The sequence below is a fragment of the Oryx dammah genome, unplaced genomic scaffold, assembly GCF_014754425.2.
Source record: "Oryx dammah isolate SB20612 unplaced genomic scaffold, SCBI_Odam_1.1 HiC_scaffold_6, whole genome shotgun sequence".
Lineage (NCBI taxonomy): Eukaryota > Metazoa > Chordata > Mammalia > Artiodactyla > Bovidae > Oryx > Oryx dammah.
Genome location: NW_024070190.1, coordinates 13,570,761 through 13,597,747, shown reverse-complemented (window position 1 = coordinate 13,597,747; position 26,987 = coordinate 13,570,761). Strand labels below are relative to the sequence as shown.

At 43.4% G+C, this 26,987-nt stretch overlaps 1 protein-coding gene across 3 annotated transcripts in view; it reads right to left on the bottom strand.

The window, feature by feature from the left end:
* Positions 1–3,747: 3,747 nt before the first annotated feature.
* Positions 3,748–26,987, bottom strand: part of TAF5L (TATA-box binding protein associated factor 5 like) — a 33,443-nt gene continuing 10,203 nt past the window's right edge. For all 3 annotated transcript variants that reach the window (XM_040242784.1, XM_040242783.1, XM_040242782.1), the window contains 4 exons: positions 25,059–25,203; positions 21,862–21,966; positions 14,724–15,448; positions 3,748–7,659 (listed from right to left, as the gene is read on the bottom strand). In XM_040242784.1, coding sequence (XP_040098718.1) covers positions 6,862–7,659; positions 14,724–15,448; positions 21,862–21,966; positions 25,059–25,200 — 1,770 coding nt within the window. In that variant the 5' untranslated portion in view covers positions 25,201–25,203 and the 3' untranslated portion in view covers positions 3,748–6,861. The remainder of the gene's footprint in view (positions 7,660–14,723; positions 15,449–21,861; positions 21,967–25,058; positions 25,204–26,987) is intronic.

Sequence of the window (26,987 nt, the reverse complement as noted above, 5' to 3'; positions counted from 1 at the left end):
ATTAAAAAAAATCACATCCTTACTTATCCTATGACTATTTCAAATGCTGAAATGTGCTACTAGCTACCTTACTGGACAGTAGAGAACAGGAGAACATCCCCAGCCTCACAGAACGTTCCCCAGGACAGAACCAGAGCACATTCCCAGCCCCACAGCTGATTCTACTGCGAAAGTGCAGCTCTGGACTTTTTGTCTCTGTCCCTCCCATGTTACAGGTACCAGCTCCAATTCATACCCTGTCCATTATTTCTTTTTGTGGTTCTTTTGATGAATGGATGTTTTTGAATTTAATCAATCCTTTTCTGCTTTCCTGTCTCAAAGTCATGAGGATATTCTTTTAAATGCTTTGTATTTCTGCCTTTCACATTTAGGTTTTCATTTACCTCAAGTTGATTTTCACATGTGGTGAGGTAGGGGTCTAATTTTAATCTTTCCCCCGTGGATAGCCAGTTGTCTCAGCACTGTGGTCCAGTGCTGTCCTCCGTCCCTTTTGACTATGTCACCTTCACAGTGTTGATATTTGCTTTCTATTGCCTTGTAACTTTTCGAGCAGTTTCAATGCTCTAATTCATTATTCAATCATAACTTTTACTGCTCCACCCCCACCCCTCAAATCTAATGGGTATTCTCGAATCCTTATCCCATTTGAATTCTTGGTAGTAAGCTGACCACTCTGATTTTGAAGCATTTTCTCCTCTAGGTTTCTGGAGGAAAAGCCCACGCCTGTTTTTCTTCCTTTGCTGGCTGTAACTCCTTTCTGACCTATAAATGTCAAGAACACGTCAAGTGTTAAGCCCTGATTGCCTCTGCATTATCCTTGGCTACCACAGCAATTTCCGAACTTTCCAATTGCAACTACATGTCAAGGATTCTTGCCTGTGGCAAGGCCTGGCTCAGTGATTAGCAGGCCGAATTCAAATTGGAGCTTTGATGTCAGATCTACAAAGTAAGGTCACATGGCCATGGGACATGGATGAGGCTGGCTGTCAGCAGCCCTCTCACAAGCTTGAGGAAAGCCGGCCTGTGATGAAGGCAGCCAAGAAGAGCAGTGGAGTTATAGCCAGAGCAGAATCCTTAGCACATGAGATACCTGACCTCTCCACTTTGTTGTATGAACTAAGAAGATTCCTTATTTTAAAAGCCACTTGGAGTCCTGTTTCTGTTCCGAGTGGCAGAAAGCACTGTAATGAAGACAACCTCTGAACTAGCCTGTCAGGCTTGACCTCTCCTGAGCACCAGTCATCCGTCCCTCTCCAAAGGCCAGTCTGACATCTTCACTTGGTTCTCTCATAAGCACCTCAAACCTAAGAGGTGCAATCTATCTTTTCCTTGAAACTCTTCTTCCTCTAGCAGTTTCATCACAGTGGGTGGCAACACTAGCCACCAGAAACACAGGATCAGCCACGTATCCTTTCTTCTTTCCTCCCATCCCGTCCAGGACAGAGTCCAGCCAAATCCCACTCTGAAGCCCTCGGTGCATTTATCCTCTTCTCTCCGTGTCTTTTGTGGCCACTCTGGCCCCAGCCGTCTGCCTCTCTCCCCTGCACGACTGCAGTGAACTTCGTGGGGCCCTCTGCTCTCTGTTCCTTATGACTGCCAGTGATCATTTTTTACATCAGTAATTCTGCCATGATCTGTACTGTCCTAGTTGAGAGTGGGCTGCGGAGTGGGACGGATGGGCTGGTTATCTACTGCTACACAAGAAAGCATCCCAAACTCCAGTGTAAACTTAACGCAATCCCTCTGCCTCCGGGTCAGCTAGGAGCAGCCTTATTTGAAGGTTTGGCCAGGCAGCGTCTGCACCCAAGCTCGCCCGTGTGGCTGTTGGCAGAGTTAGGTCCTCACTGGCTCTTGGTTGGAGGCCACTCTCAGTTCATTGCCCCAGGGGCCACTTGGTAGGGCAGATGGCTTCCATCTCTCAGCGGTGCCCTGCAGTGCCTGGCATTTTGGGTTCAGTGAGTGACGCCTAGTCATCCAGACATTGAATTCGTTGTAAACGTGATGTCTGTGTGCCTCCTGTTGCCAGTGATATTAAGATGGAAACTCTTCTACAGCCTGCAGTAGCTCCCACCACACCAGGGATGGGAGCCAAACTCCTGCCGGTGCCTAAGTCTGTGCCAGTTACGTGTGGGCTCGTTACACTGCCTCAGCCCTGCGGGTCTCTGGCGTAGCGGATTCCCTCCTGAACTCCACCTGGCTGACTCCCAGCTACCCTCCAGGTCTGAGCTGAACTACTTCTTCAGATCCCTGGGTATACACTTCCGTAGCATCCACAGTGTAGTACAGCATGCGCTACAGATCGAAATTACGTTTCTGGTTATCATTTGATTAATGCCTGCCCCCTTCTCTAAATTCAAGCCAGGGACTGTATCCGTTCCATTTCCACCCATTAACATATTTGATCATAACAGACACAATGTAATTGTTTTTGGATTTCAGTCACTCACAGGGGAGTATCCAAAGTATTGAAAAAGCAAGAGAGTTCCAGAAAAACATCTATTTCTGCTTTATTGACTATGCCAAAGTCTTTGACTGTGTGGATCACAAGAAACTGTGGAAAATTCTGAAAGAGATGGGAATACCAGACCACCTGACCTGCCTCTTGAGAAACCTGTATGCAGGTCAAGAAGCAACAGTTAGAACTAGACATGGAATAACAGACTGGTTCCAAATAGGAAAAGGAGTACATCAAGGCTGTCTATAGTCACCCTGCTTATTTAACTTATATGTAGAGTACATCATGAGAAACACTGGGCTGGAGGAAGCACAAGCTGGAATCAAGACTGTCGGGAGAAATATCAATAACCTCAGACAGGCAGATGACACCACCCTTATGGCAGAACTAAAGAGCCTCTTGATGAAAGTGAAAAAGGAGAGTGAAAAAGTTGGCTTAAAGCTCAACATTCAGAAAACTAAGATCATGGCATCCAGTCCCATCACTTCATGGCAAATAGATGGGGAAACTGGAAACAGTGGCAGACTTTAATTTTGGGGCTCCAAAATCACTGCAGATGGTGACTGCAGCCATGAAATTAAGATGCTTACTCCGTGGAAGGAAAGTTATGACCAACCTAGACAGCATGTTAAAAAGCAGAGACATTACTTTGTTAACAAAGGTCCATCTAGTCAAGGCTATGGTTTTTCCAGTGGTCATGTATGGATGTGAGAGTTGGACTATAAAGAAAGCTGAATGCTGAAGAATTGATGCTTTTGAACTGTAGTACTGGAGAAGACTCTTGAGAATCCCTTATACTGCCAGGAGCTCCAACCAGGCTGTCCTAAATGAGACCAGTCCTGGGTGTTCACTGGAAGGACTGATGCTGAAGCTGAAACTCCAATACTTTGGCCACCTGATGCGAAGAGGTGATTCATTGGAAAAGATCCTGATGCTGGGAGGGATTGGGGGCAGGATGAGATGGCTGGATGGCATCACCAACTCTATGCACAGGAGTTTGGCTGGACTCCGGGATTTGATGATGGACAGGGAGGCCTGGCTTGCTGCAGTTCATGGGGTTGCAAAGAGTTGGACATGACTGAGCGACTGAACTGACTGATCCAAAGTGTCCTTCAGTGGGTGAAACTGACAAGGAATGTCTGCATTCTTTAGGCTCCACAGTGAAGATTTTCTGTTCCCCACAAAGCAGTTTGAGTCATCTGGCTGCTATGTAAGTGACAATAATAGTCTTGGTGTCAGTTGGGCATAGATACAACGAACACTTGTCTAAAACATGCAACTGAAAGACAAGCTGAAGTATAGACTAATCTTTTAATTCATATACTTAATACCAATCTGGGCAATAGCAAAATCAGAAGGCTACATATGCAAGTTTCTTTTTTTTTAATACAACCAAGACATTTTAAATACAGGCATAAAACGAATAACTAGGAATCATGGATATCCTTAGAAGCTGGATCTTGAACATAATTTTAAATTGTTTCCTGTTTTGTCTTTCATTACTTCATCCTAATTTTTGCTCTTTTGGCCAGTCTATGTAATTTGGCTAAATTACAGAGATTTTTCTAAGAAATTTCAGCTGTTTTTTTCCCCACCTTACATTTACAAAGATGTATCATTGTGTTTTAAAATAACTTAATATTCTCAGGTGTCTTTTATCTATATATTAAGTTTTTTCTTACTGCCAGTTCTTGATCCTGCTTATTGTTGACTTGACAGAGAAAAGCATGAGTCTTTTAACTATTGCCAGGAACACTGTTACTACAGACCTCAGGCCACTCTTTACCTGGTTCTGTGGGGACGAAGGGAAACTGCACGAAGCATGGGCCCTGAGCCAGACTGCCTAGTTCAGATTCTGACCTCATCAGTTATCAGCTATAACCGATGACCCTTGGCACATTACTTAACCCTTCAGTGCCTCAGTCTTCATCTGTAAAATGAGGATAAAAATGGCACTTAACTCACAGAGATGTTATGGAGATAAATTAATTTTCATAAAGTAATTGGAGTTTCTGGCAGATAGAAGACACTATATACATGCCTTTTAAATATTTATATTTCAGAGTTTTTTAAGTTTGTCTATCTTTAGGGCTATATCCTTTATCTAAAACTTGGAAGTTTTGAAATATAGACCCTCTCTATAACACATCTGATACGTGACTATTCCATGTTGGGTACAGATAAAACAGTTCTTCCAGGTATCTTAGTATTTCATCTACAAACTGGTAATATCTCTAGTCCTATCTGCCTCACAGGATTGCTCTGAAGATAAAACAATACAAGAAAGGAACCTGAAGAGTTGAGTATAACCATGTTTTTAGGCATCTTGTGGACATAACGACACATACAGACTCTTTCTAAGATTCTGGGAAAATAGGGGCATTCTGTAAAGTTAAGTTACTCCACATTAAAATTAATCCAGAAAAGAAAAGGGCCCAAGATGCATATCATTAAGAGCGTGAAATGAAATCACAGTGTGTATGTGATTCGTAGTATGAAGGCTCACCAAACTAAGGCATTTTTGTGTTTAATCAAAGAAATTCTGCATTAAAAAACAAACATGAAACCTAAAATCAGTGGTATTTTCACTTATGAGAATGATTCAGCTCAATTTAGGAATTCATGGTTTCTAGCAATATACCACACAATCTAAGAGCTCATTTATTATAGATAAGAACACATCCCAGTCTTTACCAGTAGACCATGTGGAAGCTGATGCTATCTGGCTAAGCTGCCAAGATTTCTTACAATGTCTCAAATACATGAGTTTTTATGAATAAGAAACATTTCCTGTTAATTAATATTTTAGGTTCAAGTTAAAAAAAAAAACTTTCTGGGCATAGAATTCTAGTGTCCTTTTCAGAAAATTATGTTTTAAAAGTACATTAAAAAAATTCACACATCATTTACATCTTTAAATAAGTCCTTTACCTGAAATGGTACAATAAATGGTTTGAATTAGTTAAGTGACATCATTTGTAATGCCCCTTAGGGATTTTATCATGGAGTCTTTACTGAAGTAGGATCTCACCAAATAACTACAGATAGAAAAATATATGTCATCTCTGGTCAGCAACTGGCAAGCATGGATGTGTAAAAAAGTGTTAAATGCTTTCAATAATCTCTGTGAATGCCAAGGAGAAATGCAATTTGAAGCCAGCTGAACAGAATACAAGGGGAGACAGGAGGGCAGCTGGGGAGTCCAGTCTGCACAACTGGCTGTCACTCCAAAGAGAGGTGACCTGTGCCTTCCAAAACAGCCCACACACCCGCCTGTTAAAAGAGATGCCAACACTTTTTTGGAAACTAAACACATTTTAATAGAAAACAAAATACAAAATAACTCTTTTCAGAAAACAGAAATATGTAATCCTTTCCCCACAAATTAGAAGTTGCTTCATCCTCAGAGCACAGTTTCCGACGCGTGTGTTCGTGCTTGAGAGTTGTTTCACAGATTGTTCATTAAACTGCTATTGCAAAGCAGGTGGGAGGGAGGATCTCAGGAGGAAAAGACGCTGGAAAAGCCACACCTCGGAATCATTGGGAAATTCAACATTTTTTAATTCTTTCTTTTGACTTTTCACTTCTAATTATTTTCATTTCTTTACCACAATCCGTCCTTTCGGGGAAGAAAACTGTTAACAGAAGTGCAGCCACAAAAAGAATCTTTCTTTCCCACCATTGCTGCAAGAGCCCAAGACTTTCTCAGTCAAATCTGCCCACCCACTTCTAGAAACATGTCAGCTGGAGTGATCCAACTGTCACCCAGGAATTTTCCCTTTCTCCCAATACACTGTGCGACCAAGTTCTCTGAATTCCCTGAACCTCAAAATTCCAAGTATCACAGCCAGTGCCAGGAGTAAAACCTGAAAGATGAGAGCAGAGAAGGCCCCCTCTGCCAGTGCTAGGTTTCCTCTTCTCAATAATAATTATAATAACAATAATAAACAATCCTGGTTCTCTGTAATCACAGAAAAGGAAAGACATTTGCCAGGATGACCCTGCCCCCTTTCCTAATTCTCACTCCCACTTTCCTACCTGTATAGAGTCCCGCCCACCCAGTGACCCTGTGGCACTGCTCCCGGGGAGGGTGCCTGGCAAACATCCTCAGGTCAAGTACAGCCCCAGCGAGGCAAGGGCACCTTGGCGCCAGAGATAGGGAGGGGCCACACGAGGACACAGTGGGATCTCTGTGATTCCTATCTCCTGTTTGCTCCCCATCACCACCCTTCCTGCCCCTATCCTTCCACACTTCGGGGCTAAGTGGAGAGTGGTGGTTTCAGGACATCTGCAGGGCAAGGGGGGACATGGGGAGTCTTTCACAGTCAGTCAGTGATTCCGTCTGTCCTAAGACTTGCCATCTGGAGCCCTTCGCACGCCCCAGTCTGTCATATCAAAGATCGAAATCAATGTTCCTGATTTTCCTGTGTGATTCCAGTCACCAGCAGGAGGTTGCAGGCCATGAACTGCACGCTCAGCACATTACTCATCTGGCCGGTGTAGACACCCACAAGCTCGCTGGACGAGCCGTCGGCGGGTGTGCTACAGTGCGCGCTTCGGATGTCCCAGACACGCACGGAGTTGTCCATGGACGCGGACGCGACCAGACTGCTGTCTGGGCTGAAGGTGAGGCTGGTGATGTTGTCTGTGTGGCCCCGCAGCTCTTTGTAGAGGGTCCCGGACGCCAAGTCCCACAGCTTCAGCCTCTGGTCCTCACCCGCTGATGCCAGGTACTTACCGTTGGGGGAAAAAGCCAGGGAGAGCACAGGGCCCCGGTGGCCGGTGAAGAGTCTCACCGAGTTCCCCTGCTGAGTGCTCCACAGCCGCACCGTCTTGTCGGTTGAGCCCGTGGCTAAGTAGTTTGAATTGGGGTGGAACTTGACGCAGTCCACGTCTGCCAGGTGCCCGGCGTAGATTCGCAGTGGGTACGTCCGATCAAATGACCACAGCCGGGCCGTGCGGTCGTGGGAACCGCTGGCGAAGTACAGGCTCTGCGGGCTGATGTCCAGGTCCCACACAGGGTAGGCATGGCCCTGGTACAGCACGGTGTTGGTGAAGCTGCCCAGGTCCCAGTACCTGATGGACATGTCTTCAGAGCAGGAGAGCAGCCCCGAGCTGTCCGCGAGGAACCTGGTGCTGTACACTGGCCCGCAGTGTCCCCGCAGGACCTTCATCTCCGTGCCTGCGTTGTCGTCCTCATCATCCTGGGGGTAGTGGGGACACACACAAGAGAAGAGTGTTTAGCGGTCTGCCATGGAAAACAAAATGTCCAGAAACAAAGAGACCTGCTTGGGAAACAGCATTTACCCAGTAAATGACTCTGTACTTCAGGGTGACCCCAGGATAGCACCTTGTCTCCTACAACTTACAAATTTGCTTTCTTTAAATTCACCTTGCAGCTAACACTATAGCAGGCTACTACTTCAGAGTAGTGACCGTGGACCTTACCCTCACGCTGAGGACAGACTTCAAAAGTCAATCACTCGAAAAAATTTATTTTTGATTTTATGTTCTTAGATTCTTTTTTTCTACAGGCATGTCCTCACCTGTCAGTCTTGGCTGCTTTGTAGGCCACAGTGCTCCCTGTTTCTAGTCCATTAAGAAAAATCACCCCCACAGCTGGGGTCAGAGATGGAGGCAGATGTGGTTTCACTTCAAGATGTATACAGAACCACTGTGGGAGTTTAGCCAGAAATAAAACCTGGACATATCACAGAAATAACCGTGGGCCAGGAAAGTGCAGTCATCGGTAACTTACACACATGCCCTGTAACCAGACATGAACGGCTGGTACCCAAAAAGAAAGAACAGTTTTGAAACCGTGACCTTCTGGGTCAGCTCAAATATTTCCCCAAAGTAAAAAAGGAGGCAAGGATTCAGAATTCCTCTCAGAGTCAAGTGACTCTTGTGATTCCTGGAAATAAACCCCTATGTGTGGGGATAAGAAAGACAACTCCTGGTAAAAGAGGCAGGGGATTGTGGGAGAGGCCCCCTGCTGCACGCCCAAGCATATTCTCTGGGTTCAAATCTACTCTCCTTTCATTCTCTCGCAGACAAGCTCCTTATAACTGCAACTATCTCAATCCTGGAGTTCATAAAGTCAAATGAGTTTCGATTATACACTGGAAGAATAAAGACTTAAAATGAAGCTTCCTGAACGAAATGGGCCTTGCTGACTTAGAATTAAATACCTTTGTGAGCCTTTGTACAGAAAAAAGCCATCCTTTTCATTTCTATTTGAAAACTATTAAATTAAAAATAGAATGAATGCCTCCAACGTATACATTTTCGAGAAAAGAGAAAATAAACATTGATGTTCATGAATATTCAAAATGGCTATTCCAGATAATCAACATTGAAAATACATAAGCATTTGGGAGCTAGAGGTTCTACTGAGTGTTACCAAGAATATTAGTAATTTTCCTCTCCAAAGAGGTTACAACAATACTTTAAAATTTCAGGAATGACTCACAGCTCTACACCAGAGAGTTTATCTCTGAGGCTTAAGACATCTTCGTTTGGAGCAGGAAGTCCTGGCAGTGGGTCCTGCCTCTGAGTGCTCAGGGGCAGAGAGAGGACGACGCACTGGGAGGCAGCTGGACTTCTCAGGGACCCCATGACTGTCCTGAGCCTGTGGAAAGTGCCTGTTGACTCTATAAACCAAGAAATAGGGAAACTAGAATAGCCCTGCAGGCTGGCCCTATCAACTCCCTGCCAGGACCACAGCTTAAAATAGTTTGGCCACATTTTCTTCTGTGGGTCAGCCAGCCCCACAATGGCCTCAGTGCAGTTGAGCTGAAACCCTGAACAAGCAATGGGTCACCCAAGCCTGACCACACAGACCCCTCCCATCCCTCCCATGCTAACAGGACAACACCCCAAATGTTCTACAACTGTCTAACCCTGCCCCCCACCACAGTAAATTCTACCCCAGATGCATCCTAAATATGAATTAATTTGTAAAGTACATTCATGTAATAATAAACTGTATTATATACATTGTAAGATATGCTTAAAATAGAAATTTTAAAAGAATAAGAAAAAACAGCTCTTTGAATACTACAGTCTGCTGACCCTGCCTTAGACCAAGGAGCCCGGAGTCTGCTTCTGGTCTTGTGTGTCCCCAATGCCTAGTTACAGTGCAGTAAGTCCTAGGTCAGGGTGCTTTGGGATCTGAACAAGCCTTGGGTTGTTCTCCAATCAGCTACCAATAGAGCTGAAAGAAATTAAATACGGCTGGGCTTGGGAGTGGGTAAGACCTGGAAGCAGGTGAGACACTGCTACTGTGTGAGCAGACAGCAGCCTGATCGAGGAGAGAAAAGGTGGCTGCTGGCCAGTGTAAATGGACATGTGCTATACGGTTCCTAAGGTGTAGGACAAAAAGGCAGAATGCAACAGATTTCATTAACATTTTGAAAATATTGCTTACATGCAGAATGATAATATTTTCGCTACAATGAGTTGAAAATACATTATTAAAATTAATACCAACTACTTCTTACCTGTTTAATATGATGATGAGAAAAACTTAAATTACACATATGGCTCACACTATATTCCTATTGGCTAGCATAGATCTATGACAGTCTGGTACACAAACTACAGAACTGAGTATTATTGACAACACTGACTTTACTTTTCAAACTTAAAGATGACCAGGTTGGGGCAGAATGACCCGACGTTAAATGAACTGAACACAGGAGCTGCATTGCTGGGCTGAGGTTGCAGGGAGGCTGGTGTCCTATCCACATAACTGGAAAGGAGGGCAAGTCCTCCTTTCTGGTACCTGTGGTTTTATCATGCTGCATAAATATTAAAAATATGCAACTGCCAATCAACAAGCTCTCTCCATCGTCCAGTATGTCACAAAGTGTGAGGGAATGGAAACTGTAATCAGAAATCTTCCAGCAAACAAAAGCCCAGGACCAGATGGCTTCACAACTGAATTCTACCAAAAATTTAGAGAAGAGCTAACACCTATCCTACTCAAACTCTTCCAGAAAATTGCAGAGGAAGGTAAACTTCCAAACTCATTCAATGAGGCCACCATCACCCTAATACCAAAACCTGACAAAGATGCCACAAAAAAATAAAACTACAGGCCAAGTATCACTGATGAACATAGATGCAAAAATCCTTAACAAAATTCTAGCAAACAGAATCCAACAACACATTAAAAAGATCATACATCATGACCAAGTGGGCTTTATCGCAGGGATATAAGGATTCTTCAATATCTGCAAATCAATCAATGTAACTCACCATATTAACAAATTGAAAACTAAAAACCATATGATTATCTCAATAGATACAGATAAAGTTATTGACAAAACTCAACATCCATTTATGGAAAAAGCCCTCCAGAAAGCAGGAACAGAAGGAACATACTTCAACACAATAAAAGCTATATATGACAAACCCTCAGCAAACATTATCTTCAATGGTGAAAAATTGAAAGCATTTCCCCTAAAGTCAGGAACAAGACAAGGGTCCCACTCTCACCACTACTATTCAACATAGTTTTGGAAGTTTTGGCCATAGCAATCAGAGCAGAAAAATAAATAAAAGGAATCCAGATTGGAAAAGAAGAAGTAAAACTCTCACTGTTTACAGATGACATGATCCTCTACATAGAAAACCCTAAAGACTCCACCAGAAAATTACTAGAGCTAATCAATGAATATGGTAAAGTTGCAGGATATAAAATCAACACACAGAAATCCCTTGCACTCCTATACACTAATAATGAGAAATAGAAAGAGATATTAAGGAAACAATTCCATTCACCATTGCAACAAAAGAATAAAATAATTAGGAATATATCTACCTAAAGAAACTGAAGACCTATATATAGAAAACTATAAAACACTGGTGAAAGAAATCAACGACGACACAAATAGATGGAGAAATATACCATGTTCATGGATTGGAAAAATCAATATAGTGAAAATGAGTATACTACTCAAAGCAATTGATATAGTCAATGCAATCCCTATCAAGCTACCAACGATATTTTTCACAGAACTAGAACAAATAATTTCACAATTTGGAAATACAAAAAACCTCGAAGAGCCAAAGCAATCTTGAGAAAGAAGAATGGAACTGGAGGATTTAACCTGCCTGACTTCAGGCTCTACTACAAAGCCACAGTCATCAAGACAGTATGGTACTGGCACAAAGACAGAAATATAGATCAATGGAACAAAATAGAAAGCCTAGGGATAAATCCACACACCTATGGACACCTTATCTTTGACAAAGGAGGCAAGAATATACAATGGAGAAAAGACAATCTTTTTAACAAGTGGTGCTGGGAAAACTGGTCAACCACTTGTAAAAAAAAAAAATGAAACTAGAACACTTTCTAACACCATACACAAAAATAAACTCAAAATGGATTAAAGATCTAAACATAAGACCAGAGACTATAAAACTCCTAGAGGAGAACATAGGCAAAACACTCTCTGACATAAATCACAGCAGGATCCTCTATGTTCCACCTCCCCGAATATTGGAAATAAAAGCAAAAATAAACAAATGGGACCTAATTAAACTTAAAAGCTTCTGCACAACAAAGAAAAACTATAAGCAAGGTGAAAAGACAGCCTTCAGAATGAGAGAAAATAACAGCAAATGAAGCAACTGACAACTAATCTCAAAAATATACAAGCAACTTATGCAGCTCAATTCCAGAAAAATAAACAACCCAATCAAAAGATGGGCCAAAAAATTAAATAGACATTTCTCCAAAGAAGACATACAGATGGCTAACAAACACATGAAAAGATGCTCAACATCACTCAATATCAGACAAATGCAAATCAAAACCACAATGAGGTACCATTTCACACCAGTCAGAATGGCTGCGATCCTAAAGTCTACAAGCAATAAATGCTGGAGAGGGTGTGGAGAGAAGGGAACCCTCTTACACTGTTGGTAGGAATGCAAACTAGTACAGCCACTATTGAGAACAGTGTGGAGATTCCTTAAAAAACTGGAAATAGAACTGCCATATGACCCAGCAATCCCACTGCTGGGCATACACACAGAGGAAACCAGAATCGAAAGAGACACGTGTACCCCAGTGTTCATCGCAGCACTGTTTATAATAGCTAGGACATGGAAGCAACCTAGATGTCCATCAGCAGACGAATGGATAAGAAAGCTGTGGTACATATACACAATAGAGTATAACTCAGCCATTAAAAAGAATACACTTGAATCAGTTCTAATGAGGTGGATGAAACTGGAGCCTATTATACAGAGTGAAGTAAGTCAGAAAGAAAAACACCAATACAGTATACTAAGGCATATATATGGAATTTAGAAAGAAAGTAACAATAACCCTTATGTGAGACAGCAAGAGACACAGATGTATAGAACAGTCTTTTGGACTCTGTGGGAGAGGGCGAGGGTGGGATGGTTTGGGAGAATGGCATTGAGACATGTATAATATCATATGTGAAACGGATCACCAGTCCAGGTTTGATGCATGAGACAGAGTGCTCAGGGCTGGTGCACTGGGATAACCCAGAGGGATGGTATGGAGAGGGACGTGGGAGGGGGATTCAGGATGGGAAACACATGTACACCCGTGGCGGATTCAAGTCAATGTATGACAAAACCAATACAATACTGTATAGTAATCAGCCTCCAAAAAAATAAATAAAGTGAAAAAAAATCAAGGAAAATTATATTACTGATAAAATGAAAAAAAAAAAAAAAGTGGCAGGGCAATCCCGCTCTCCACTCCGTGTGTTTCTACCACGAGGCAGCTGCCGGCACTGGGGTGACTGAAGCAGCAATGCTGGGCCATCAAACCGATTCCTGAGGCTAATCAAGATTACCTTCCAGTGCAAACGGCAGAAGCTGAGGACAGTGCTGTAAATCCAGTTGAATTGGGGGTAATTTTATGCTTACACAGAAGAGTTTGGTTATTGCTCTTGATTTTTAAAAAAATGAGATAAAATTCACATATAAAATTCAGTGGTAGCCAGGGGGGGAATCTTAAAAATTTTTATTTTAATCTAATGTTCCTTCCATCTTTGCAGCTATCTTTCTACCTTTGCTATCTTCCTTTATATTAATACCTAGACTAATCTCCAAACCAGTATCATATCATCAAAACTAGTAAGGTCAGCAGGAGTAATTTTTCTAAATAGAAAATTCAGAGTAGATGAGGGCAGTATCCCTCACTGCATGTGAAGAGCCACCAAGAAGCTAGAACTGTCCCCAATGAAAAGAAACTTAATAATTCAAATATGCAATGGAAAGTATTCTGGAAGGCACTACAGATTCTAGAAATCAAAGTTTGTGCATCAGAATTTAGATTTTTGTTCATCATAACAAACTCTTCTAATTTTCCTCTCTCAACTTCAAGAAGCAAAGACTCAAAGGCCATGCTAACTGGAAAATGACTCAGAAAACAGGAATAGGTAAAAAAGGCTGACTCTGTACATCCAATATTCTTGACACCTTTATCAGCAACTGGAAATTAACTTGAATGACTTTAAGGAAACCCTTAACCTTTCAACCTAGTGCAAAGAATTTTCCATCCAAAGTAAGCTGAGTCTGAGCTACCTTAATTCCAATGGTGATATGACAAAGGTATTCTCCCTGCAAATTCCGAGGCACCACTCTCAGGCAAGGTGAACTAAAGTTCCACGTCTATTTCCCTTTGCCCTCGCTTTTTCTGAACCAGTGCTTCTCAGTGACCTGAAACTCAGGCCACTAGGCCTGCCCTTTCCAATGACCACCCCCAATCAAAGCAAACAAGATCATTACGCTGACTGCTGGACGAAAACAGGGCACCCTGGGAGAAGTCAGAGGACTGCACTGCTGTGAAGGCCTAGGGCACCCAGGGTTGGGGGGTGGGGGAAAGAGAAACAGCACCCTAGTTTACTCTTGGGAAACAGCAATATACCTTTTGACCCAGTAATCCTACTTCTGATTGCTTATATATATACACATGCACACTCACACACATAGCTAAAGGTCTTTAGGCTCAGCAATGATATCCACATTCCAGGTAGTAATACATACTGACCATTCGTTAATGATGTTCAGCTCACATTAACATTTTCCTCTTGGCCAAGGCTGGCCATTAGCAGGGATTCACTCGTTACAGGTTACCAAGCATTAGTCTGGCATTACTTATACGGTGAGGAATATAATGAAGTCCATTTGCTGTAAGATCTGTCATGTTTGGTAAGAATACTCGGAGCACATTAGTAAGGCAGGTACAGGGAAGAAAAACTGATATGCCTACCTCCTCCTCTAGGAAATCACAAGCCAAGTGGATGCGGGACACATTTACGGGATGGGGTTCAGACTTTAACTTCTTAGAACGCAGACTCCACAGTTTTATACAGGAGTTGTCAAAGCCTGCTGCAAGCAGCTTGCTATCCGGGGAGACCTCTGCAGTGTTCAGCAGCTGCTCTGTGTTGTAGAAGGCGTAGAAGTAGATGGTGGTGAGGGAGGGGGGACCGTCCTTGACGCGCTTGATGCTCTCCTGCAGGAGCTCCAGCGCAGCCTCATTCTGCAGGATGGGCGCTGGCATGTCGGCGGGCTCCAGGCCACCACCCTCGCCGCGGGAGGAGCCACCACTGGCGTAGAGCTGGTAGTCCGTCCTCTTGGCGGGCTGCACATCCAGATGGATGTGCCAGGCAAGGATCCTGCACAGCGCGGCGTTGTTGTCACTCTGGAGGTAGCGGAGAAGGTAGTTGTAGCTGTCTTCCTGCAGACGAACCACATACTTGTTGTCCAGGAAGGCTCGCAGCCGGAAGTTAGACAGGATGTCCTGGATGGTCTGAGTGGTCTGGAGCTGCTCAATGACATCCTTCTGGCTGGCGTTCTGCAGAAACATTCCATGGAAGCGGCTGTAAAAGCTTTCCACTGTGCTCTTCGGACTATTCTGGATCAGGTTGAGGTGGAGGTAGACAAAGAGAGGGTAGAGGAGAGGCATCACTTCATGGCTGTGCTGGGAGTCAGAATCTGTAAGGAAAAAGAAGTGAAGCCTTTATAACCAGCATGGTCTCCTGTGGAGTACACAGTCCCCTTCTGGCCAGGACCCTATTTTCTGAGGCTATGGATTGAAGTATAAGCCCAGCACAAAATTTTGGAAGCTTGAAGCCAAAGCCTTTGGACCAAGGAAGGAAGATCACAGACCTAGAAGGCCAGCAAACCTGGAATTTGATGCCCAGAGGCTAAACAGTGTGCCTCTTCTCACACGCATTCAAAGGAGCTTGTATCCAGGCCTTTGGGTTAGTATTTTCCCCAGTGCATTAGCGTTGCTCAAATTGGGATCTCAGACCTTGCAGAGACCCTACATGGATTCTGGGGAGACTGAGTTCTTCACAGAAACTTTAATTTGATAATTTAAAAAGTAAACACAGGTAAATTCAGAATTATCTGGGTGGTCTTTAGCAAGTACTGGCATACAGTCTTAGTGCTCTCATCTCCTGCAGTAACATCAAAGTTCTTGGTTCAGTGGGTTCACTTACATGTACAGACCTCTGGTTGGCATGTCCCAATGCTAAGACGACATTGTTCATCCCTAAGTGTCTCACACCTGTCAGTGTACTCATTTTGATTTTGTTGGTTAAAAAGGACAACTTCTCTTTGCAGCGGTAATTTATGAGAGGAATCTTTTCACGTCATTAAAACTAAATAATTTGCCAACGTGAGACTTAAACACCATGAAACCACATGGCAAAGAATGTTGACATTAGTGTCCAGTTTTGTCACAGGCTGATGAGAATAACACCGAGGTGTGTGTGTGGCACCCGAGTGAGGGAAGGCAGGGAGCTGTGACAGAGCAAAGGCTCCAGGGCCACGTGGACAGGGGCAAGTGGCCAGCAAGGAGGCATGCCTATGCACTAGCACCTCGGTCCATGTGGAACAGTGAGCTATTTATGGCAAAATCCATCTGTTACATTCACTGGCTAATCTGAACTTTATTTTTTGTGATTTTGCTTGTACTTTATTTGTAAACGAGTTTAGGTTCAAACAAAATAAAGGAAGCATAAAAGTTTCGTATCTAGTGTAATGTCTGTATGTACCTAAGTAAATAATATAAAAATGCTTTAATTTAGCACTTATATAACATTCTGACAGCATTTTCTTTTCTTATTCCATGGAAAGGAATCCACACCTGTCTCAAGACTCAGGAATACTGAATTAGGGCACTTATCTCTCTAATCAGAAGGGAGATGATTCCAGCATGCTACCCCTGCTTAATGCTCTATTTCATCTTACCACAGGTGAATTAACTGCATAGTATGTGCATTTAAGGATAAACATGCCCCCACTCAAACGCATTCTTACAAGATGAACTTCAATTACAGCGATTCCACACTGAATTAGGGCTGCTGCCCAGCTGCTGTAGGCTCCTGCCTCTGAGCCAACAGGCGCAGGGTGCTCTGGTGCTGGCCCTGGGTGACAGCCTGACTGCCACGGGGAAGCTGCACTGCTGCTCCACAGGGGGAAAGGAGAGCATGTCTGCAACAGAGGAGGTCACTCACGGCATCTTAGTGCCACCGTCCCTGAGGTGAAGGTGACTAAACAAACGCAGCAACCCAACCAAGGCAGGGCTAGCAGCGGTCCAGACCCTTCAGGAGCGAAGGCTTGCGTCACCCACCGTGTAGAGAGCCAGGGCCAGCAGAGGTGCTGACTAAAGGCAAAAGCAGTACTGGACGGGGAGCAGAAGAAGGCAGCTGAAGACCAGCTCTGAGCATGTGACCAGTTTCAGACCCCAGAACTGTAGCTATTATGAGGACTCCTCCTTATTTTATTGTGAACATGTTGGTGTGAGTATCTGTACGTAAGCAAATATCTTTGTTTTTTCTCTTTTCTTATCCCCTTACCAGAGAATATAAGTTACACTGACTTTGCGTCACAGGATTTACTCCTTTCTTGGCTGTGCCACATGGCATGCAGGGTCTTAGTTCCCTGACCAGGGACTGAACCCATGTCCCCTGCAGTGGAAGCACGCAGTCCTGACCACGGGGCCACTAGAAGTCCCTATATCACAGCATTCAAATCACAGAGTTTCAGGAAGAGTAAACATTACCTGCGGACTTTGTTTCTTCTTCTGAGAAAGTGATTAGGGAATTCTTGGTTGTTGTTCAGTTGCTAAGTCTTGTCTGACTCTATGTGACCCCCACCGACTGCCAAACTTCCCTGTCCTTCACCATCTCCCACAGTTGGCTGAAGTTCATGTCCATTGAGTCAACAATGCAAGCTAGTCATCTCATCCTCTGCTGCCCCCTTCTCCTACTGCCTTCAATCTTTCCCAGCATCAGGGTCTTTTCCAATTAGTCGGCTATTTGCACCCAGTGGCCAAATATAGCTGTACTGAGTGTTAGGCAGAATTATGACCTTGTTAATCATCTTTATTTGGAGATTAATTATCTTTTAAGAAGATGGGTATGGGTGCCAAGTTCATAGTGGGTAGACTTATGATGGTTAATTTTATGTGTCAATGAGGCTATGACCCAGCACTTAGATATTGGGTCAAACATTCTAGATGTTTCTGTGAAGGAAATGTTTTAGATGAGACGAACATTTAAATCAGTAGACTAAGCAGAGTGGGTTTCCCTCCATATGTGGGTGGGACTCATCCAATCAGCTGAAGGTTTTAGGAGCACAAAGAGAAGAAGAGGGAATTCTCCCAGCAGACTGCTTTTGGACATGAACTGTGGCTCTCCTGGGTCCCAGACTGTAGGCCTGCCCTGAAGATTTTGGACTTGTCAGTCTTTGCAATCATGTGAGCCATGAAGATTTTGGACTTGTCAGTCTTTGCAATCATGTGAGCCATGAAGATTTTGGACTTGTCAGTCTTTGCAATCATGTGAGCCAACTCAAGATAAATCTCTTTCTTTATATATACATTCCATTCTATTGGTTCTGTTTCTCTAGATAACCCTGACTAATATAGATTTTGGTATTTCTTTGAATACTATAATTCTTTAGAAGACCTCTGGAAAATTTCAATCTCAAAATACTAACAAGAAGATTCAATTTTATCAATTAGACATTCAATATGTTCTATTGGGGTGAAGGGCTGTTTTCAACTCCTTACAATCTTAAGTTTCAGGCTTATTTTTGAAAATGAGAGGTATTTTAATTTGCTAAGCTCAGAATAAAAAAACACAAAACATAGCCATCTAGAAACAGGGATGCAGTACTTTAAAAATTCCCATCAACATATCTGGAACAAGGTGACATCAACTTGAAGTTTTAGCTCAATTTTAATCTTGTTCCCGTGTAATCATAATATACACCTTATGTTTTACTGAAAGGACACTAAGTCAAACAAACACCAGTCCTCATTCCCTGGCCTTTCTCCACAGGGTTGGGCCTTCAGACACAACCCAACACCTTCCTTTGTTTGTAGGCAGCACCCCTGACCTGACCCTTCCCAGCCATGCCTGTGAGCTCCTCTTCCTACCTTGCTCTCCAAAGGCTGACCTCACTTTAAGGAACTACCGCTGCAAGTATGCCTTCTATGAGCCAGGCACTTACACCCAAGCTGTATCTAACAGTGCCAGGTATCCCCAGGTTCAGATCCAGAGTGACTGTCTATGCTCTGCCTACTGAGTGTCTTGGAGAAAAGGGCCCAACAGGCGAGCTCACAGAACCTTTCACCCCATGGCTTCTAGAGAAGAAACATACTGCAGGTGCTACAGCCTTAGTACTCACTTTCTCCATTATTTCCTTTAGGATTTTTCATCTCCTAGCCTTTAATTTGTACTTTCCCGTAGCTGATGCTGAGTTCTGTACCTCACATGCTATGCAGCAGGATGCCGTCATCCTAACCATGTAAAAAGTAAAACCTGACTTATTTCTGCCCAGTATACCTCCCCCCGCCCCCCACTCCAAGCCCGTCATTCTCAGCTCTCCCTCCTTTACTCCTGGATATCTCACCTTGACGATGGAACTATGGACTCAAGACACCGCTTTCCACTTCCGCAGCCCTGTCTCCCTCCTCAGGGCCTCTGTGCACTTGGGCTGGCCTCCATCGCCCCGTAACACACACACTGTCCACTGCTCCCATACCCACAGTCACACCCGGGCCTGTCTCCATCACGCAGGATGAAGGTCACACGTCTAAGCCTGTGGTCAAATCCTGCCTCCATTCTGCCTTTATCTCCAATCTGAAAGCCCATTTTCAACAAAGGGCTCCTTCAAGGTTCCTGAAAGCATAATCACCACCTCTGCCACTCTGTTCATGCCTCTGCACAGAGCCCGAATCCTTCTACTTCTCTTCCACAGATGTCTGAAATTCAAGTGCTAATGTAAAGCCTACCCCCTTAAAAGAAGGCCACCTCTAACTGCCACACCCCAACCTCTCTCTCCCTTCACTTCAAATGCGGACTCAGTACCCTGCGACTGGCTCTATACTGGTCCATGAAAACACTTCCCCTACTGCCGCATTTCACGCAAAAACTGTGACTTTTAGCCCTCTTAGGATTAATCACCAACTCAGATTAATGACTATATGTTATACTTCTATCCTGGGGCTCAGGAGATAATTATTCATTTGATTTGGCTGACTACTCTTCAGAGACCTGATGGTGGAGAAAAATGTTCCAGGAAAAAGCACTCTGTAAGGAAAAACCATATATTCTCCCTCTCAAAATAACCTGTGACCAAGAACTGAAGAATTAAAACTTTCTCAGTTTTGAAACAAGATGAGAAATTACATAGGAAAAGGCTAATAGAGACTATCTCAGGGACAGATTTGGAGCTTCCCAAGTTGTCTGGCTCCTTCATCAGAGGGCAGGCCCCCCACCAACGCACTCTACTGTTACCCTAGCCCCAGTGCAATCAGTGCCTCATGTACACTCAGTCTGAATGGATGCAAGAGAAGGGCTAAATGAGGCCAGGCATTTCTTTCTAAACCAATTTCCTCATCACTAGATTGATGAGAAAAATCTATAAAGGGGAAATCATAGCTGTATTTTAAAAACCAAGTGAAATAATTTTCTAAAAACAGATTTTAAAAAATTTTAAAAATTGCTTAAAGCCTCAAAAACCAATGCCAATAGTTAAAAATATCTCATCTCTAAGTTCTTGCTTACCTCTGATTGAAATTTTTTTTATAAATCCGATTTTTCTTTTTTTATCTTTAGCCAACACAGAAAGCAACTGATCGCTGTTCTATTTAACATTCATATGATATAATGATCTTACTGGAGTTTCTTTCTTTACAGTTTAAACAGACTCTTTATTAAATTGTTAATCTTCACAATTTTTAAATTTCTGTAACAATTTAACAGACTATTCTCTACTTAATGAATCCCATCCCTCAACATCTGTGAAACTGATAAGATAACCCTCTCTAGGGTTTTATTTTGTAACCTTTATCTCCTGTAACATACTGGTCATTTTGCCCAACTACACAATGCAGGAAATGTGGATTCTTTGCTTTAAAACACTAGCCACTAGGAGGGTGAAGTAAAATTAGAACGCTCAGTGTGTAATCAGGTATATTATTTTTGGTTTATATACTTGATTGCTTACTAAAATTATTAACTCAAGGATTGTTCAAATAAGGAAAGAAAAATAAAACAACTTCAAAGTATTTGAACTATAATTTTCTACTAACCAATACATGGCTAATTACTCTCCATCTGTTGAGGACAGAGAAAGTTTTTTATTTCTTGAACCTCAAGGTGTTTTGTGGAAGGAATGTACTCAAAAGACTTTGATTAGAACCAGAATTAACGTAGTCACTTTTATTGTAATCATCTTTCCAAAATTAAAATTATAATCAGTTGTCTTAGGACTAGTCAAAATCACTTGGTTTTGTCTTTGAATAGCCTTGTTCACTCTACATATGAGGAACTAAAGGCATCAGACAGGCTACATGACTTCATTTTTAAAAGTGACAAAGTCAAACAGTGAATTATGAAACCTCATTATAATTCGTATCTACTGGTTCTGTATTTCCACGGTTATTACACCACCCACAGACTGGTCTAAATTACAACTTTCAATTTTTTGTGTTGCTGATTCATGAGTATTATTACTCTCTTGCACTTTTGGAAATAAGGGGAAAAGGCCATTTTGAGATGTCTTACTGGTAGTGACGGCAACGTCCATTTCACATCCACTGCATGTAAGGAGGCATCCTTACGGGGTTGACTGAGCCTCCACTTATTCAGCACAAGTCGCAGTCACTGTGCTGAAGGCCATGGACTAGTGAAGAGCATGCTCAGAGCCCTTTAACCTCCTGACTTAACTCTCAGGAGTTGCAACAAACTCTAAGTGTGAATACAAGACTTGTGTTCAACTACCTTTGGATTCCTGGCACCTAAACCATAGCTGGAACAAAGCAGGTTCTGAGGGAAATGGGCATCACTCCCTTTTGACAAAAAAAGGTGCTGGTGCTGAGTACTTACCGGTGAGAAAATTCCGCAGCCGTCCGAACTGTACTTCATATTGCTGGGGCTCTGCCTGGCAAGGGGCTGCGGACACTATGTTGGTACAACCAGATTCGGATTGGACTGCAGAGGAAGAGACACACAAGATGCATACAGAAAGACAATCATTGTGTTGAGGGGCATCAGTAGCACTGGGCATCTCAATACATTTTCAAAGGACGTTGGGGCTTCTGGTTAAGTATGACTGACACATCTACCTGCCCTTCCTGACACCCAGTGACGTGACAGCAGAGGAACAAAAGGTATAAAGCACAGGATGCATGAGCCGGATGAGAGGAGAGGTGCAGAGACTCCTGAGAGACTCCTCTGGACGCATCTGAGCACAGGTCGGGGTACTGTATCATGTGCCCTGGGATAGGTCTATTTTCAACCTTGGTGCTGGGCATCCAGGGGGCCCTTTCAATCTAGAAATTCACATCTTGCAATTCTGAGCAATTTTCTTGAATCATTTTGTTGCCTCTCTCTTGTGTTCTCTTTCTGGGACTCATACAATTTCCAGATAGGCCTCCAGAACTGATCCTTTAACCTCTCCCAGATTCCATTTTTTATCTTTCTGCTCTACTCTGTGGAAGGTTTTCTAAACTTTCAACTCTTCTAATGATTTCTCAGTTGTACTGTCATGTAAGTACATGTACATACATAAATATGTGGTTTTGAACTATGGTACTGGAGAAGACTCTTGAGAGTCCCTTGGACTGCAGGGAGATCAAACCAGTCAATCCTAAAGGAAATCAAACTGAATATTCACTGGAAGGACTGATGCTGAAACTGAAGCTTCAATACTTTGGCCACCCGATGTGAAGAACCGACTCATTAAAAAAGAACCTTGATGCTGGGAATGACTGAAGGCAGGAGAAGGGGATGACAGACATGAGTTTGAGCAAGCTCCGGGAGTTGTGATGGACAGAGAAGCCTGGCGTGCTGCAGTTCGTGAGGTCACAGAGTAGGACATGACTGAGCAACTGAACACCAACAACACAAACATTTGAATGTTCTTTTTTCCTCTCAAAATAGCATTCTCTTGTTTTAAGACCATCAGTGATGATATTGCTGAGGTTTCTCTTCTTTCTGCTGTTTGTTTTCTCCAAGATGCTTCTCATCATTTCTTTTCGCTTCCATTTTTTCATGTGAAGTAGATCAGTTTCTTTCAAGGTCTGAACCAACAGTCTCTAGTTTTCTGAAAGTCAGAATCACAGAGCTGATAAGAACTCTGGGCGTGGGTTTATCACCCAAGAGGACACGGATGGCATCTTCCTGGTGATGTCTTTAGGTCTCTTCTGTTCGGCAGGGCGGATTCACCAGGACGAGCGATAATCACTTTCCTGGTCAGTAGGTGCTTGGCTGCCAAAATTCTCAGTAATGGGAGGAGGAAGAAGGCTGGAATCTCAATACTCAGGACGTAAACATACACTTCATCACCATTCTGTGAGTTCATGCTTTGCAAAAAGCAAAGTTCTCCTACCCTTTTTGCTGCGGGTGGGAACCTCAGGACTGGAAAAAGGTGCCTGGGGACTGAGGAGCCATCTTTAGCAACAATCTGGATGAAACACTGACACACGTGTAATTAAGCATGGATGTAATTTATGCAGCAAGGATGCAGAGCCATGACATACAACACACAGAGATGGGGAGATGGGTGAGAACAATCAGTGTCCCCTCCGAATCTCAAGAGACTTGATGGAAGGCTGCACATGTAGGAACAGCCTCCTTCTCCTGCTGCCCCTCCGTGAGGAAGCCAGTCTCAAGTCCTCAGTCACGAGTGCTCACCACGTCCTCCCCTCACTCTTCTGAGCCTTTCAGCTCAGGCTGTCCTCACTTCAGACTGGATCATACAGTAGCCTTCTGAGTAGCTCCCCTGGTTCTCATCTGGCCCTTCCTTGGTTAACACAGACACCAGAGTCATCTTCCAAAAATCCACATTTGGTACCTTGGATGCTCCCCTTCAACTCTCCCCGCTGATAAGCTCCTAATGGTTCTTTGGAAACTCAGCTCACTCTTTCTATGATTTACTATGGGAACCATTAGAGCTTTTGGGAAGCCCTTTTGACCTGCTGATCTTCCTGTAAAGAGTATGTTCTCTGTTTGCATAGAGGCTGAGTACCCCCCTCACAGGACTCACTCTGTCACTCACTCTCCCGCGAATGCTGATTTACCTGCCTCATTGCCCAACTGTAATGGGAAGCACCACAGAAGCCAGGATCAAGTTTCAGCTCTCTCTAGAACTTCTCAGCACCCGGCCACTGGCAGGCCTTCAAGACTGTCTGCTGAATGCAGACATTATTATTCAGATTACTCAATTAAATTATTCAGGATAAAATTTTATGATAATCACATTTCATGCTTCTCACTTTTCCTGGCAGTTTTCTAGAAGTAACAGGCCGTCTCCTGATTTGCCATTATATCTAAATCAAGACAACTGAGAACACAAATTTTACAGTGGTTGCCCTATTGTCTATCAGCAGCAGCACAGGTTCCAAAGAAGACAAGGCAGCAGGCGCTTACCCAAGACTGTGATGCCAAGCTCAGAAGGACTTACTCATGATTGGTACACTGGCCATCTTACTAGGAACAGTAAGGCATTCAGGAATCTATTCCAAGTCCATCATCTGGCCCCGCCCTTGTCAGGGGAAGCCACCTGAGTCTGAGGGTGACGGAGAGTGAATGAGTCTGACATGGAAGACAAGGAGGCAGATGCCTGCTGGGCTTCTTATGAGGAGCCAGGGCTGAGCTAGAGAAAGCACTGTAATCTCAAGCTTCACCCTTGGCCATTTAAAGACGCTTATAACCAATCTAAAAGTACTGCAGGAAAAATTTCTCAAAATTTTTTCTAAAAAATCCAAATCCAATTTCAAAACAATTTCAAACAACAAAAACACATTGTAAGTCTCAGGAATATGCGTATGATGCCAACACTTCCAACCACTTCCCAAAGGACTCATCCTGGAGAACCTGGCCTTCCATGAGTGAGGTCCAGGTGAGATGGGAGGGGCCCATGCAAGAGGAAAGAGATGACCCTGGCCCCGTTCAGGGAAGGAGAAAGTCGCACACATCAGGAACAGCTCAAAAGCCCTGGGATTCCAAGGGAGGACGTGTTATGACGGGCTTTCGAAGAGGCACTTGGGCCAACTGCTGCCTCTGGGAGAGGGGCAAGGTACCTGTGAGGCTGGCAGCCATCTCCTCGGTGCTCTGCGACAGCCGCAGGCCTTGCTTCAGTGGGCCGTCTGCATCCCCGTACTGCCGGCGTTTGAGGTAGCAGGACACGGCCATCTGGATCTGCTCCGTGCGGACCCGTTTCATGACCTGTGGGGGAGTCACACGGACAGCTGGATGTCACGCATGGATAGGGGCCACTGGGCCGACTTGAGAGCCTTAATGACCAACCTCACCCTCTCTACCACCTTATCTATTGTCCCAATGACCACCTGGCCAACTTCAATCATGGAAAATGAGAATAGCCTAGATATTAGGTTGGTACAAATGTAACTGTAGCTTTTGTGTTGTTAAATTTGCTGATACTGAAATACATTTTTAAATAAATGTGGTTATGTTATATAACATTTTAATGACATTTCTCACCTAATTTTTTTTTTTTTTGCTAATGACTTATTACTTGCTGTTTATTTTATATTTATTTCAGACTGTGGAAATGAGGTTTGACAAAATGCAAATCCAAACGATTTTCTTATTTGAGTTCAAAATGGGTCATAAAGCAGTGGAGAAAACTTGTGCCATCATCAACACATTTGGCCTAGGAACTGCTAATGATCAATTCGCTAATGTGGTGGTTCAAGAAGTTTTACAAAGGAGACAAGAGCCTTGAAGATGAGAAGAGTAGTGGCTGGCCATCAGAAGTTGACAATGACCAGCTGAGAGCAATCACTGACGCTGATCCTCTTACGACTACACAAGAAGCTACTGAAGAACTCAGTGTCGACCATTCTACAGTTATTTGGCATTTGAAGCAAATTGGAAAGGCGAAAAAACTTGATAAGTGGGTGCCTCAGGAGCTGACCAAAAAACATCATCATTTTGAAGTACTGTCTTCTCTTAATATACACAACAATACACCATTTCTCAATCAGATTGTGATGTGGGACAAAAAGTGGATTTTATATAACAACCAGTGACTGGACTGAGAAGCAGCTCCAAAGCACTTCCCAAAGTCAAACTTGCACCAAAAAAAGGTCACAGTTACTGTTTAGTGGTCTGCTGCCTGCCTGATCCCCTACAGCTTTCTGAATCCCAGTGAAACCGTTGTATCTGGGAAGTATGCTCAGGAAATCGATGAGACACACTGAAAACTGCAATGCCTGCAGCCAACACTGGTCAACAGGAAGGGCCCAATTCTTCTCCATGACGACTCCTGACTACAAGTCATACAACCAATGCTTCAAAACTTGAATGAGTTGGACTACAAAGTTTTGCCTCATCCACCACATTCACCTAACCTCTTGTCAACCGACTATCACTTCTTCAAGCATCTTGACAACTTTTTGCAGGGAAAATGTGTCCACAACCAGCAGAAAGCAGAAAATGCTTTTGAAGAGTTCGTCAAATCCCAAAGCATGCATTTTTATGCTACAGAAATAAACTTTTTTCTCACTGGCAAAAATGTGTTGATTGTAACAGCTCCTATTTTGATTAATAAAGATGTGCCTGAACCTAGTTATAATGATTTAAAATTCACGGTCCAAAACCACAATTACTTTTGTACCAACCTAATAATAAAGCCCCACAGGGAGAATGGTTACATGTATATGCATGGCTGTTTGCTCGAGTTCCTTTGCTGTTCACCTAAACTATCACAACATTGTTAACTGGCTATGCCCCAATACAAAATAGTTAAAAAAAACCAGAAGCCCCACAGATACCCCCCGCCAAACATTTCAGTCATGTTGTTTACCTCTTTCACTCTTGATCTGTAACACCAGGTACAGACAAGCATCAAAATAATAAGAGGATATGTATACCTATTAGAAACTTTCTCAGGAATTCTTTTAGTTCTATGTTTGGCTGTGCCGGGTCTCCGCTGTCTTGTGTGAGCTTTCTCTAGTTGTGGCGAGCGGGCTGCTCTTGTGCGAGCT